Source organism: Pongo abelii, chromosome 9 (genome assembly GCF_028885655.2).
Source record: "Pongo abelii isolate AG06213 chromosome 9, NHGRI_mPonAbe1-v2.0_pri, whole genome shotgun sequence".
Classification (NCBI taxonomy): domain Eukaryota; kingdom Metazoa; phylum Chordata; class Mammalia; order Primates; family Hominidae; genus Pongo; species Pongo abelii.
Window position 1 is genome coordinate 79353035 of NC_071994.2, and position 16465 is coordinate 79369499.

At 39.6% G+C, this 16465-nt stretch overlaps 1 protein-coding gene across 4 annotated transcripts in view; it reads right to left on the bottom strand.

Moving 5' to 3' along the window:
• GDPD4 (glycerophosphodiester phosphodiesterase domain containing 4) overlaps positions 1-16465 on the bottom strand; it is an 88267-nt gene that overhangs the window by 70419 nt on the left and 1383 nt on the right. For 2 of the 4 annotated variants that reach the window (XM_054526049.1, XM_024255162.2), the window contains exons 2-3: positions 3349-3551; positions 1218-1321 (exon numbers count right to left, since the gene is read on the bottom strand). In XM_054526049.1, the coding sequence (XP_054382024.1) occupies positions 1218-1321; positions 3349-3537 (293 nt within the window). In that variant the 5' untranslated portion in view covers positions 3538-3551. Of the gene's footprint in view, positions 1-1217; positions 1322-3348; positions 3552-16250; positions 16352-16465 lie in introns of those variants that run through there. The other 2 variants (XM_054526050.2, XM_054526048.1) reach the window with 2 other exon arrangements.

The following is a 16465-nucleotide window of genomic DNA, read 5'->3' on the forward strand; positions in this document are numbered from 1 at the left end:
TTTTTTTTTTTTGAGTCAAGGTCTGGCTCTGTCACCCAGGCTGGAATGCAGTGGCACGATCTTGGCTCACTGCAACCTCTGCCTCCCAGGCCCAAGGGATACTCCCACCTCAGCCTTCTAAGTAGCTGGGACTACAAGCACACACCACCATGCCTGGCTAATTTTGGGGCACAATGAATTTTAACAACGTTTATTCTTCTTGACTCAATAATGCCACTTATGGGAATCTAATCTAGGAACATTAGTCAGAATACAAAGATTTATCTGCATTACTAGTTTATAAAAACAAGAAAATTGGACACACATATAATGCCTAACAATTAAAAATGGCTAAGTGTATTATAGCATCTGTCATGAAATATTTTTAAACTATTTTAAATGATGTTCATTAGGAGTTTAAAAATTTTCTTAAAATGTTTATTAAGTGAAAAGAGAAAGCAAAATTATGTATGCAATATGAGCATAATATAAAAATAAACATAGAAAAATATAACAAGTGATTATCTCTCAAGAGTGAGACTAGGCAGATACTATACTTTCTAACTTTTTGCATTTTACACATAAAATAACAAACCATGTTTTACTTCTACAAAGAAAACAACAACTGTATTCCATTTTTAAAAGCCCCATATCCGAACAGATCCTTCTCCCCCAAATACCAAATAACAAGATTTGCAGGAAGGTCAGAAGACATCAAGCCAGAAAAGGGCTGGGGACATTCCAGAGTAGGAGTTTAGCCATGAAAGGGTACTGGAAAGGGATACCTGTCACTGTGTTCGGAATCCTAGGAAGCCTCCTAAGAAGAGTAGGGAGAGGAAGAGGGTAGAGGAGCAGCAGAGAAGGCAGGGTTCAGGGACAGAGATCATGAAGACCAACTCGTGTCAACATCAGTAACTCAAAGAGACTGAAGAAAAAATACCAGGGAATCATTATCTGAGTAGAAGGACTGTGGATATTGGAAGCATGAAAGCTTCCCACTGAGCCAGATTTAGTCTAAGTATGAGACTGAGCACAGTGGAAGAAAGTACAACAGGTTAGGGTGCTAAGCATCCTACCCCTGCCCCAGAGGCAGGCCTCTCACCCACAAGCTATGGAAAGCCCAGTTTTGTCCGCCTTCCCTACTATATCACCAGATCTTTTCAGCCTGAGGTAGAATCCAGGTGGCTATCAGACCAAAATACCCTTACACAAACGAAACTACAAAAAGTGAAACTCACCAGTCAAAGTTAAAGTATTCATTGGATGTTTCTATCCACAGGAACAGCAACATCAGAGACAAGACAAATGAAATTACCAGGCACGGGCAAAATAATTGCTCTTTCTGGGAAGAGAAAAAAGAAATCTAACTTAGCTCCATTTATCCTTGTTACCTCAGCAGTTTCTGTATACACTTGCCAAAGGTCAGCATAGTTGCACTGCCATGCATTACCCTCCTGAGGCTGGAGTGATCACTCTCTTCTTTTTACCCCTACCAAATCCTGTATATGCCTATTTACAACCTTTCTTACACTGAACTGGAATTAGGCATTTATGTTTTATCTGATGCTACATTGTTTCTTCTTTGAGGAAAAGGAACATCTCTGTATTACCAATACATAGCATTGTTTCTTGAATGCAGCTGGCTCTCAAAAATCATCTGTTGAATTCATCTGCCTCTCCAGCTATCAAATGTTTTGTTCAGTAATTAATTTATTGATTCATTCATCATTAATTAGTTCATTTAGTCATCAATCTACCCCATTAGAGAAGAAAGGGGGAATCAGAGTTAAAGAATAATTTTTTTAAGTAGCTATTTTGTTCTAGTAAAATGCTAGGGAATTTCACAAGCTACTTTCATTTGATTTATTTCTCATTAGAGCCATATGAGTTGGGCATCAACCTCATTTTTGCAGAAGAAAGCTCAGAGAGGTAAACTAATTGATTCAAGATCACACAGCTAAGAAGTGGCAGGGGCAGGACTAGAACCCAGATCTGTGTAAGCTCAAAGCCAAAATGGAGGTTATCATTATGGAGAAGGTACTGCTTTCTCTGAAGGCAAAGAAGTCTCCCTGTGTTAGTTTTGTCCCTTTCAATACGTCCTCCACACAATCAAATAATCATTCCAAAACACAGCTCAGACTACTTCATCAGCTTAAAGTCTGGGGATTCTTTATTCCCAACATGGCAGAAGTCAAATTCTTAAAACCACACAACATTGGACCCATCTCCCTCTCTAGCTACTTTTCCCCTCACTTCTTCACATTCATGTCCTCTCCTTCATCTAAAATAAACCTTGTATCAATCTCCAAACTCACTATACCCTTTGACTACTCCTCCAATACCAATTCTTCCACCATCCCCAATTCTCTACCTATCCAATTCTTAATCACCTGTCACCTTCTAAAAGGTGGCCTTCCCCTTGGTATGTGCCTGTGTACATGCACATACAGTTACAGCACTTCTCTCACTATATTGAGATTGTGTGTGTACTTATCTTTCCCCACAGTAGACTGAATTCCTTGAGAGCAGGAACCATGCTTGAAGCACTTGTATTATCCCCAGTGAGTAGCATAGAGGCCAAATATCTGAGCAGGAAAGATACAGTGGGGACAGAAGAACATTCCTTCCTACTGCAGGGAAACCTCCCATTTCCTACCCCTTTCCTTGTGTTCCCCACCTCAGGTATAAGAAATTAATGACCCAATTGGTCTGATTCTGGGACCCTAGCTGGACCATGTTTACAAATAAGTAAAGGTACATGATTTTGCTCTTCTGTTCTCATTTCAGTGTGCTGATCATTTAATCACTTATACCATGTAGCTCACCAAAGGGTTCCAACATATGGCTTACAAATAGAGGCCCTAAAAAAGGCTAGTCCACGTGCCACCACTCAGCCTTACTAGAGTTCTTCCTTAGGGAAAATCACCACTAGCTTGACCAATAATAAAGGGGCACCTTGTTTCTCACTTGCTGTTTTTTTTCTCCTGAGAAGAGAAATTCATAGAGGAGAGCAAATTACAATTGAGGCATCCCTGTAATCCCTAACCAAAAATATCTAATTGCACCCGAACATCACTTTTTCTTCAAGATTCACTGAATGAATAAATGCAAAAGTGAATTAATGAATAAACATAAAAGAGGTAGTAAGGAAAAGTAAAGAATAAAAGTGAAAAATGAAGTGAAGGAAAGAAAATGAAGAAAGCAAGTACGTGTTTCAGTAAGTTTAACATCGGTGCAATACTTTTATGGAAGAAATGGAGCCCTAGCATCCCCAGTCCTGGAGACCGTAAAAAGCCCTCATGGGGCCAGCGGCCAGCCTATGCTCCCCACATCTGAGAAAATGTGGCCCAGCTCCTTATCAGTCTGTACCCAAGTGCAGCAACAAAATCCAACTTTAGTTTTTTCCCATTGTCTGAATTTCCAGAGGCAACTATAGCAGCCAGTAAGGAAGGTGACATAGCATTGGTGGTTGAAGATGCGTGGAATCCATGGATTAAGCTTTTTTGGTTTTTCTGTCTTATTCCTCTTGTGCTCAATCCTGTTGACCTTCTTAAACATGATTCACCCTTTAGCTGGAAAGACAAATAAAATAATCAGGATCTAGTGTAGCTCCCCTTAATGTACCTTATCCCACCATTCTACAGAAAATTTTATCAAAGACAGATGGATTTTTAAAAAACTGTTTATAATCAAAGATAATATACTGGATTTGGGGCAGAAGAATAGTTTCTTCCTACCTTTCCCACTAACTTGTTGAGTGTTTACTGTGATCACTGCATCACTCTAGGTTGTTTTCTCACCTCTAAAATGGGACAATATTCCCTGTCCTCATCAACTAATAGATGCTGAAGAATCAAATTAGATAATATATACAAATGTACTTCTCAAATTGCAATATGCTGTTGAAATAACTTGAGATGTTAAAGGCACGGGTGAGGTACATGAAAATACCATCCTTGACTAATAAGTGACTCAGACACACAGCTGGCTGCTCCTTCCCTTTCTCTCCTCTCCCATATGGAATCAGTTAGGGTTAGCTTCAATTATGAATGATGGAATCTTCAAAACAACAATGGCTGAAATGTGACAAGTTTATTTTTCCTTTGCCAACAAAAAATATTTCAGAGATAGAACAAAATATGTAGCATGTGGCTTCACAATGGCACTAAGAACACAGGCACCCACCACAACCTGCACCTGTGTACATCATCAAGGAACCTGAGGACAGGCCAACATCACCTGGCACTACCATCACCACCAATGCCTACCCACACATGCCACCTGGGGACCTATAGACTGACCCACCCATCCTATTGCTGTCACTGCTAGCACCAGTGCATGTTACCTGGGAGACCAAAGATTGGCCCCTAACACTACTGCCATCGCTGACACCACATATGCTGCCCAGGGCTCCAGGGTCCCACCCACCTGCCCTGCACACTGCTAACACTGCCAGTACCCAAGAAAGCCACCTAGAGACCTAAAAATTGGCCCACCTCGACCTGCTAACACTAGTGCCTGTGTACACTGGCCAGGGGTCCAAGGACAGGAACAATCGGCCTGCCACCACCACCACTGGGGCCTGAGGATTGGCCTGCCTGATCTCCCCATCCCCAGCAAAGCCTCACTGCAGCCTGTGCTAACAACCACAGCATAAACCACTGACAAAATCATAGACACCACTGATATTGATTACAGCCAAAGAAATCCCAGGGAGACTATACTACTGCATGAACCCAGAATAAAAACTAAAGTGCCCCACCCAACCAACTCTATAGATACATCTACAAGAAAAAAAAAATCTTCCCCTATGAAAGCCAACCCAAAAAATTAGAAAAAGCAACTGTTACAGCAGATGTGCAGATATCAACATAAGGACACAAAAAACATGAAAAAGCAAGGAAACATGACAACTTCGAAGTAATATAATAATTATCCAGCAAGAGATTCCAATGTAAAAGAAATGTGTGAAATGCCTACAAATAATTTAAAATAACAATATTAAATATACTCAATGAGATACAAGAGAACACAGATAAATAATACAAAGAAATCAGAAAAACAATTCAGAATCCGAATGAGATAATTCAATAAGCAGATATTATTTCAGAACCTGAAGACAAGTCATTTGAAATAACCCAGTAAGGTGAAAGAAACAGAAGGAGGGGAGGGGAGGGAAGCGGGAGAGAGAAAGAGAGAGAAGGAAAAGCGGAAGGAAGGAAGGCTGGCTGGGCACGATGGCTCACACCCAGCACTTTGGGAGGCCAAGGTGGATGGATCATTTGAGGTCAGGAGTTCGAGACCAGCCTGGCCAACATGATGAAACCTCGTCTATACTAAAAAATACAAAAATTAGCTGGGCTTGGTAGTGCACATCTGTAATCCCAAGTACTTGGGAGGCTGAGGCAGGAGAATCACTTGAACCTGGAAGGCGGAGGTTGCAGTGAGCCAAGAGTGCACCACTGCACTCCAGCCTAGGTGACAGAGCAAGACTCTATCTCAAAAAAGAGGGGAGGGGAGGGGAAAAGGAGGGAGGAGGGAAAGAGACAGAGAGAAAGAGAGACAGAGAGAGAAAGAGAGAGAGAGAGAGAGAGAAAGAGAGAGAGAGAGAAAGAGAGAGAGAGAGAAAGAGAGAGAGAAGGCAGGCCGGCCGGCCATGGTGGCTCATGTCTGTAATCCCAGCACTCTGGGAGGCCGAGGCGGGGGGCGGGGGGAATCATTTAAGGTCAGGAGTTAGAGACCAGCCTGGCCAACATGACGAAACCCCGTCTCTACTAAAATTACAAAAAATTAGCCATGCGTGGTAATGTACATCTATAATCACAGTTACTTGGGAGGCTGAGGCAGAAGAATTGCTTGAACCTGGAAGGCGGAGGTTGCAGTGAGCTGAGATTGCACCACTACATTCCAGCCTGGGTGACAGAGCAAGACTTCATCTCAAAAAAGAAAGAAGGCAGGCAGGCAGGGAAGGAAGGAGGGAGTGAGGGAGGGGAGGGAAAGAGAGAGTGAGAAGGAGGAAGGGAAGGAAGGGAGGGAGGGAGGGGATGGAAAGGAGGGAGGGAGGAGGGAGGGAAAAGAATAAAGAAACCCTACATGACATTTTGGAAACCATAAAGTGACCAAGTACTCGAATTTTGGATATTCCAGAAGAAGAGGTGGGGAAAAGCATAGAAAACCTATTTAATAAAATAATCACCGAAAACTTCCCAAGTCTTACAAGGGATTCAGACATCCAGATAGTGGAAGCTCAAAGATCCCCAAACACATTCAACCCAAAAAGGTCTTCTCCAAGGCACTTTATAGTCAAACTGCCAAAAGCCAAAGACAGAGAATTCCAAAAACAGCAAGAGAAAAGCATCAAGTCACACATAAGAGAAACCAGTCAGACTAAGAGTGGATTTCTCAGTAGAAATCTTACACGATAGGAGAGGATGGCATGAAAGAAAAACTTTTCTTTCAAAGTACTGAAAGAAAACAAAGACCAAATGGACCTAACAGATATATACAGAACATTTTACCCAACAATTACAGAATACACATTCTTCCCATCGGCACATAAAACATTCTCCAGGATAGACTACATGTTAGGCCACAAAACATGTCTAAACAAATTTGTAAAAATCTAAATCACATTAAGTATCTTTTCTGACCACAATGGAAAAAAAAATAGAAATCAATAACAAGAGAAATATTTGAAACTGAAAATTTCATTATACATGAATACATGGAAATTATTTTAACAACATGGTCCTGATTGACCATTGGTCAATGAAGAAATTAAGAAGAAAAAAAATTACTGAAACAAATGAAATGAAAAAACACATACTAAAACCTATGTGATACAGCAAGAGGAATGCTGAGAGGGAAGCTTATACCAATAAACATTTACATCAAAAGTAGAAAGATTTCAAATAAATAATTATGCACCTCAAGGAACGGGAAAACCAAGAACAAACCAAACCCCTTCTATTTCTCAGCAGAAGACATACAAATAGCCAACAAGTATATGAAAAAATGTTCAATATCACTAATAATTAGGCAAATGCAAATCAACACCACAGTGAGATATTATCTTACCCCTGTTAGAAGGGCTATTATCAAAAAGACAAAAAATAAAGAAGCTGGCAAAGATAGAGGCACACTGTTGGTGGGAACATAAATTAGTACAGCCCATAAAAAACAATATGGAGATTTCTCAAAAAACTAAAATATTGTAGTAACCATATGATCCAGCAATTCCACCATTTGGTAGTTATCCAAAGAAAGGAAATCAGTATATCAAAAGGATACCTGCATCCCTATGTTTATTGCAGGACTATGCACAATTGCAAAGATAGAGAACCACCCTAAGTGTCCGTCAATGGACAAATGGATAAAGAAAATGAGCTTATATATACAATGCAATACTCTTCAGCCATAAAAAGAAAATGAAATTCTGTCATTTGCAGCAGTATGGATGGTACTGGTGGTCATTATGTTCAGTGAAATAAGTCAGGCACAAAAAGACAAATATTGTGTGTTCTCACTCATGTGGGAGCTTAAAAAGTTGATCTCATGGAGATAGTGAGTAGAATGATAATTACCGGAGGCTGGGAAGGACATGGGGTTGCAGGCAGATGAAGAAGGGTAGGTTAATAAGAACAAACATACAGTTAGAGAGAAGGAATAGGTTCTAGTGTTTGATAGCATAGTAGGGTGACTACAGGTGACAATATACTCTGTATTTTAAAATAGCTAGAAGATTTGAGATGTCCCCAGTACGAAGAAATGATAAATTTTCAAAGTGATAGATATCCTAAATACCCTGATTTTACCATTACACATTCTATGCATGTATCAAAATATCACATGTATACAATAAATAAGTACAAACATTATGTATTAATAAAAATTTTTAGAAACTCTAATGTTTCCTTTTCTTTCTTCCATCAGCATAGACATTGACATATTTGAGAGTTAATATATAATTATTCATACTTGCTAGGAACAGTGGCTCACGCCTGTAATCCCAGCACTTTGTGGGGCCGAGGCGGGTGGATCAACTGAGGTCGGGAGTTTGAGACCAGCCTGACCAACATGGAGAAACCCGTCTCTACTAAAAATACAAAATTAGCTGGGAATGGTGGCGCATGCCTGTAATCCCAGCTCCTCGGGAGGCTGAGGCAGGAGAATTGCTTGAACCCAGGAGGTGGAGGTTGCGGTGAGCCAAGATGGCACCATTGCACTCCAGCCTGGGCAACAAGAGTGAAAGTCTCAAAAAAAATTATTATTATTATTATTATTCATACTTGATGTGTTGTTGGTATCTGATTATACACATTTTCAATTTTATTAATAAATCTGCAAAATGACAAAAAAAAGCCCTCAAGTAACATAAATCAAAATTCATTGACCTTCCAAGGAGAAATAGACAAATCCAAAATTATAGTCAGAGATTTCAATACCCCTTTCTCAATAACAGTAAGCAGGATAGAGTAGACTTGAAAAACACTAGAATTGGAAAACAGAATTGAAAATACTAGAATTAAATTAGAAATTAATAAGAGAGTTGGAAAACTCCTAAATATTTTAAATAGCAACTTCCATGTAACTCTGAGTTAAAAAAATCAAAAGGGAAATTAAAACCTTTTGAACTGAATAGAAATGAAAACACAACATAGAAACATTTGTAAGGTATAGTTAAAGTAATACTTAGATTGATATTTATAATGCTAAATGCCCATACTAGAAAAGAACAAAGATCTCAAAATCAATAACCTCAATTTCCATCTTTAGACAATCAGTAAAAGTGGAGCAAATTAAACACAAAGTTAACAGAAGATTAGGAATAATAACAATGGATAATTAAATAGAAAAAATAGGAAAAAAAATCAATGAAATCAAAAGCTGGTTCTTTGAGAAGACCAACAAAACTAATAAATTTCCAACCAGGATCATTAAGGAGATTAAACAAGAGAGAAATCACAAATTATCAATATCAGGAATAAGAACCATCACCACAGACCCTAGAGACATCAAAAGAGTAGCAATAAAGAATTTGGTACAACTTCATTCGCATAAATTCTATAGATATATGAAATGGACAAATTCCTTGAAAGACAAAAACTACTGAAGCTCACTCAAGAAGGAATAGAAAACTTGAATAGCCCTTTATCTATCAAGTAAATTGAATTTTACTTAAATTAAAAAGTAAAAAGCCTTGTTAAAAAGGCTTGTTAAACAAGCCTTCCCATCAAGAAAAAGAAAAGAAAAAAAAAAAAAACGGGTTCACTGGTGAATTCTACCAAACAGATACGGAAGAAATAATACCGATTCTATAGAAACTCTTACATTAGAAGAGAATGGAAGACTTTCCAAATCATTTTATATGACCAATATCCCGACACCAAAACCAGACAAAGATATCCTGAGAAAAGTACAAACCAATATCCCTTACGAATCCAAATGCAAAAATTCTTAACATACATCAATACATACTGACCAAGTGTAGTTTTCCTAAGGACTGCAAAGATTATTCAACATTCAAAAATCAATCAACTTGGGGCCAGGCATGGTGACTCACTTCTGTAATCCTACAACTTTAGGAGGCTGATGCAGGCAGACTGCTTCAGCCCAAAAGTTCAAGACCAGCATGGGCAACATGGCCAAATCCTGTATTCACAAAAAAATACAAAAATTAGCTGGGTGTGGTGGCACATCCCTGTAGTCCCAGCTTCTCGGGAGGCTGAGGCAGGAGGATTGCTTGAGCCTGGAGATGGAGGTTACAGTGAGCTAAGATCACACCACTGCACTCCAGCCTGGGCAACAGAGTGAGACCTTGTCTCAAAAAAAAAAAAAAAAAAAAATCAATAAACTTAACCATATTATCAAACTAAAGACAAACTATATGGCCATCTAAATAGATACATAAAATACTTCTGAGCAAATTCTAACTCCATCCCTGACAAAAACCCTCAGCACACTAGGAATAGAATGGCAAATATTATGCCTTTATATGGAGAATATATTAAAAGCCAATAGCTAACTTCAAACTTAATGGTGAAAGATTGATTGTTTTCTAAAGACTAAACGATTTTTTTCTAAGATCAGAAACAAAGCAAGGATGTCTGTTATCACCAATCCTGTTCAACATTGTACTGGCAGTCCTAGCCAGTGCAATAAGGCTAGAAAAAGAAATAAAAGGCATAAAGAATAGAAACTCTATTTGCAGACAACAATATTATCTATGTAGAAAATCTCCAAAATCCTACAAAAAAACTTAGAATAAGTGAGTTTGGCAAGGTAGAACCAGATGCAAAAATCAAAAATTTTTATAGACTAGAAATGAACAAATAGAAGGTAAAAATTTTAAATCACTATTTACATCACGAAACAGCAAAACATGAATGGGAAAACTGGTGAAATCTGAATAATATCTGAAGTTTAGTTACCAGTAATGTACTACTGTTATCTTAGTTTTAACAAATGAACCACAGTAAAAAGATAATGCTGGGGGAAAATGAAACTGGGTAAGAGTATACAAGAACTGTCTGTACTATCTTTGTAACTTTTCTATAAATCTAAAATTATTCCAAGATGAAACATTTATTTAAAAATTAAATTTAAATGATGATTTACAATAGTAACAAACACATACTTAGGTATAAATCTAACAAAATATGTGCAGGATCTGCATGCTGAAAACTATAAGACACTTGATGGAAGAAATCAAAGACTCAAGTAAAGAGTCATAACAATACTGAGTCTTCTAATCTTAAGTACCACTTTCTTGGATTAGAAGACTCAATATTGTTATAATCTCAATTCTCCCCAAACAGATCTACAAGTTCAACATGATTCCAATCAAAATCTCTGAGGACTTTTTTTTGTAGCAATCAATAAGCTGATTCTAAGATTTATAAGGAAAGGCAAAGGAAATAGACTAGCCAAAACAATTTTGAAAAAAAATGTATTTTGACTCAAACTACCTGAGTTCAAGACTTAATATAAAGCTATAGTTACCAAGATAGTGTGGAATCAGCAAAAAGACAGACATACAGATCAATGAAACAGAATATGGGTTCCAGAAAAAGGCCCATATATATATGGTCTATTCATGTTTGACAGAAGTATGAAGGATGGAGAAAGGACAGGTTTTTTGACAAATAGTTCTGGAACAACTGGATATTCACCTAAAATGAACCTCAATCTACAACTTTGCTTTTTTTTTTTTTTTTAGACAGTCTCCCTCTGTCGCCCAGGCTGGAGTGCGGTGGAAGGTGATCTCAGCTCACTGCAACCTCTGCCTCCCAGGAGCAATTCTCTTGCCTCAGCCTCTTGAGTAGCTGGGACTACAGGCACATGCCAACACGTCCAGCTAATTTTGTTGTTGTTGTTGTTTTTTTTTGTATTTTTAGTAGAGATGGGATTTCACTGTGTCAGCCAAGCTGGTCTCAATCTCCTGACCTCAAAGGATCCGCCCGCCTCAGCCTCCCAAAGTGCTGGGATTACAGGCATGAGCCACCACACCCGGCCCACAACTTTGCATTCTTTGTAAAAATTAAATGGATCACAGACTTAAATATAAATCTAAAGCTGGCCAGGTGTGGCGGGTCATGCCTGTAATCCCAGCACTTTGGGAGGCTAAGGCTAGAGGATCACTTGAGCCCAGGAGTTTGAGACCAGCCTGGGCAACATAGTGGGAGCCCATCTCTACAGAAAATACAAAAATTAGCCAGATGTGGTAGCACACACCTGTAGTCCCAGCTACTCAGGAGGCTGAGGCAAGAGGATCACTTGAGCTGGGGAGGTTGAGGCTGCAGCAAGCCATGATGGGGCCACTATACTCCATTCTGGGTGACAGAATGAGACTTTGTCTCTAAATGAATAAATAAAACCTAAAGCTATAAAACTTACAGAAGAAAACATAGACAAAATCTGTGTTCCTGCTTTAGGCAAAGATTTGTTAGGTATAACACCAAAAGCATGATCCATAATAGAAAAAACATATAGGTTGTACTTCATCAATATTAATAATTTCTAGTCTTCAAAAGACATTCTTAAGAAGTAAAAACGCAGGCCACAGATTGGGAGAAAAACTGTCCTATATTTTGATGGTACTTACACAATTATATGCATTTGTCAAAACTTGCAGAATTATACACTAAATAAGGGTGAATTTTAGTGTATGCAAATTTTATCTTAATTAGAAATTTCTTGGCCAGGCGCGGTGGCTCACGCCTGTAATCCCAGCACTTTGGGAGGCTGAGGCGGGCAGATCACGAGGCCAGGAGATCGAGACCATCCCAGCTAACACGGTGAAACCCCGTCTCTACTAAAAATACAAAAAATTAGCCAGGCATAGTGGTGGGCGCCTATAGTCCCAGCTACTCAGGAGGCTGAGGCAGGAGAATGGTGTGAACCTGGGAGGTGGAGCTTGCAGTGAGCCAAGATGGCGCCACTGCACTCCAGCCTGGGGGACAGAGCAAGACTCTGTCTCGAAAAAAAAAAGAAATTTTTTATAAGTATATGAATTGATGTATGGATTTTTTTTTAATTAATTTTTTTTTTTGGACTGAGTTTCACTCTTGTTGCTCAAGCTGGAGTGGAATGGAGTGCTCTCGGCTCACTGCAACCTCCACCTTTTGGGTTCAAGCGATTCTCCTACCTCAGCCTCCCGAGTAACTGGCATTACAAGCACGCACCACTATGCCCGGATAATTTTTTGTATTTTTAGTAGAAACAGGGTTTCACCAAGTTAGCCAGGCCGGTCTTGAACTCCTGACCTCAAGTAATCTGCCCGCCTTGGCCTCCAAAGTGCTGGGATTACAGGCGTGAGCCACCACGTCCGGCCAGATGTATAGATCTTGATTGGAACCTGTGAAAAGACTTTTTGGAGGAAATTGGTAGAAATTTGGTTATTAACTGATTTACATTCAGTTGGTTTAGTAAATTATTAATTTTAGGTGTGAAAATGATGATATGGTTGTGTTAAAAAAATTCCTTTTATGGCCGGGTGTGGTGGCTCATGCCTGTAGTCCTAGCACTTTGGGAGGCCAAGGCGGACAGATCACGAGGTCAGGAGTTCGAGACCAGCCTGGCCAATATGGTGAAACCCCGTCTCTACTAAAAATACAAAAATTAGCCAGGCATGGTGGTGTGCACCTGTAGTCCCGGCTATTCGGGAGGCTGAGGCAGAAGAATCGCTTGAACCCAGGAGACGGAGGTTGCAGCGAGCCAAGATCGCGCCACTGCACTCCAGCCTGGGGGACAGAGCGAGACTGTCTCAAAAAAAAAAAATTCCTTTAGAGTTTCACACAAAGTATTTACAGGTAAAATGTATGGTGTCTGCAATTCACTTTCAAATACTTCATCTAAAAGAAGATAAAGCAAATATTGAAAGATGTTAACAATTATAAATATATGGGGTTATATTTTCCTGTATATTTTAAATAGTTCATAATTTAAAAAGTAGATGCTCTGGGCCGGACGCAGTGGCTCACGCCTGTAATCCCAGCACTTTGGGAGGCCGAGGTGGGCAGATCACGAGGTCAGGAGATCAAGACCATGGTAAAACCCCATATCTACTAAAAAATACAAAAAAAATTAGCCAGGCGCGGTGGCTGGTGCCTGTAGTCCCAGCTACTTGGGAGGCTGAGGCAGGAGAATGAACCCGGGAGGTGGAGCCTGCAGTGAGCCGAGATCCCGCCACCGCACTCTAGCCTGGCAACAGAGCAAGACTCCCTCTTGGGGGAAAAAAAAAAGAAAAAAAAAAAGTAGATGCTCTGGAGCTCCTTGCCTAGGTTTCATATCCCAGCTTTGCCATATTTAGCTATGCAACTTTAGGCAAGTTATGTAAGTATTCCGTACCTCAGTTTTCTCATCTTTAAATGTGGATGATAATGGTACATATCAATATAGTTTGTGGGGATTATTGAGTGAATCAATAGATGTGAAGAACTTAGTTCTGGAAATACTGTAAACTGAATGTTGGCTTTCAATATAATAATCGTTATCCATTCAGCACACTTTGAGCACTCAAACGACCAAGCATTAGGTTATGCATCAAGAGCAAAGTGATAAGTCAAAGCTATCATTGATAAGATTTAAATATAGTGGAAGAAATGTATATTAGCAATTGAGTATAATATAATAACTTCTAGAATAAACATCTATACAATACACTAGGCAGCACGGAGAATAGAGTGATTAACCCAGCCTCAGACCATAAATGAAGACATTTTGGAAGTTCAGGAGGGAGCTGAAAAAGACAGGGAAAATAAAGACTACCTACAGTTTTTTGTTGTTGTTACGTTTTTTAAAAAAAAACAGATTGAAATAAAAAGATCTTGAAGATTCAGTTTAAGAAAAGGAACTGGGCACCTACATTTGCCTTCCATTTCCTTGCAAATCATCTTTAAGTGACAGTAGAAAAGTATAATCAGGCCAGGCGCGGTGACTCACGCTTGTAATCCCAGCACTTTGGGAGGCCAAGGTGGGCAGATCACCTAAGGTCAGGAGTTTGAGACCAGCCTGATCAACATGGTGAAACCCCGTTTCTACTAAAAATACAACAATAGCCAGGCGTGGTGGCGCACGCCTGTAATCCCAGCTACTTGCGAAGCTGAGGCATGAAAATTGCTTGAACCCGGGAGGCAGAGGTTGCAGTGAGCAGAGATGGTGCCACTGCACTCCAGCCTGGAATCTCAAAAAAAAAAAAAAAAATTTAAACATTTTCCAGTTGACAATGGTTGAGTTTGTCTAAAGACCTGGGATACATAGAAAGGGAATGGTCATGTTAAGATAAAGATTATGGAGACCAAACTTGTTTTGAAGTCTTATAGTGGCTGCCCTTAGAGACAATAGGTGACAAATGTTTCCTATTCTGATCTTAGTTAATCTCTTTAGGATCAGAAGGGTCTGGAAGAAAAAGATCTAGCTATGTTAACAGAGATTCTTTACAGATGCAAATGTTCCACGCCCCCCCACCCCCGCCCCCGACCCCACAAAAAACAGTTTTGAGGGCCATTTCAAAATATGGCAAAGAAACATATTTTGGGGTAAAATATTTTTTTCTTTTTTGTCTTATATTGTTATGCCAGAGTCAGGTTGGAAAGAAAACCATGATATATAGGGTTAAATAAAACACATCTGATGAGAATTTATGGTTTGTAGGGCATGACTCCCCAGACCCCTTAGATAGGAATTTGGACAAGATAAAAAAATAATCAGCGTTTAGTCCTCACACTGGCCTCATATGAAAACCAGGTAATCCCTCTCACCCAGAATATCACACATTCCCATCCTAGACCCTCTTTATGAGACAGGGGCCAGAGGTGGCAGTTGCTAGGCAACACCAACCACCCCACAGCTTCTCACCAGCCCCATAGAATACCATCAGCATCCCGAATATAAGAATTAGGTATTCTGTCCCATTAATTTGCCCAAAGATGGAAGAAATCCTAAATGACTATCTCAACCTCAAAAGTAGTAGTTACCTCACCTCAATTCCTTGCTCAAATGTCACCTTCTCAACAAGGTCAACCCTAACCACTTTATCTAATACTGCAACCTGCTCCCTCTTTCTAACTCCTCTATTGCACTCTACTTTTTTTCTATAGAAAATAAAATATTATATAATGTATTTATTTAGGATGTTTACTGTTTATTGTCTGTCTTTACCTTCTAGAGTGTATGTTCCGCATTTAACAGTAAGAGTTTATTGCTCACACGTCTAAGCTAATGGGCTATCTGTTCCGCTGATCTGTTCTGCCTCAGCTGGAATGACTGGGATGACTTGGCTTTCCTTCATGTGTCACTCAACCAGGTTGGCCTGGGTATGTTCTCATGGTGTTGGAAGTTGTCCAGGAGAGTAAGTCCCAAATGCAAGCCCATTTCAAGCCTCTGCCTCACGGAATGTCTGTTCATATGGTTGAGCCCAAAGTCAACAATCAGGGCAGGTCACCTCATGGTAGTCAGTCACAGTAAAGTTACACAGAAAAAGGTGTGAACCCAAAGAATGTAACTAAGGGAAGGGTGAAGAATTGGAGTCAAATAATACAATCTACCTCTCTATATGACCAGCAAAGTAAACTTTGAGGCATAAAAGCAATACTAGAGACAAAGAGGGACATTTCATAATGTGAAAAAACAAAAATTTTAATTTGCAATTTGTAGGTACTATTAGATATGAGTTCTAAATTTCTCTTCAAAGAATCAATATGTCAGTATGTTCAATTCTTTGCCTTCTACTTTTAAACTTAACTTCCTCGTAAAGCAACTTTTGCGATCACCTGCTCCATCCTGACTCATTCCGATTACCAGCTCCGCCCTGACTCATCCTGATCACCTGCTCCACCCTGACTCCGGCCAAACCACTCACCCCCTCACTCTCTCTAAATTAGCCAATCGGAATTAGTTTAGCCTGTGCGGTCTAACACTAGCCAATAGGGGAACGACACAGCAGCAGGGGTCACGTGTGTCAGGAATAAGAACCCCTTCCCCTCCC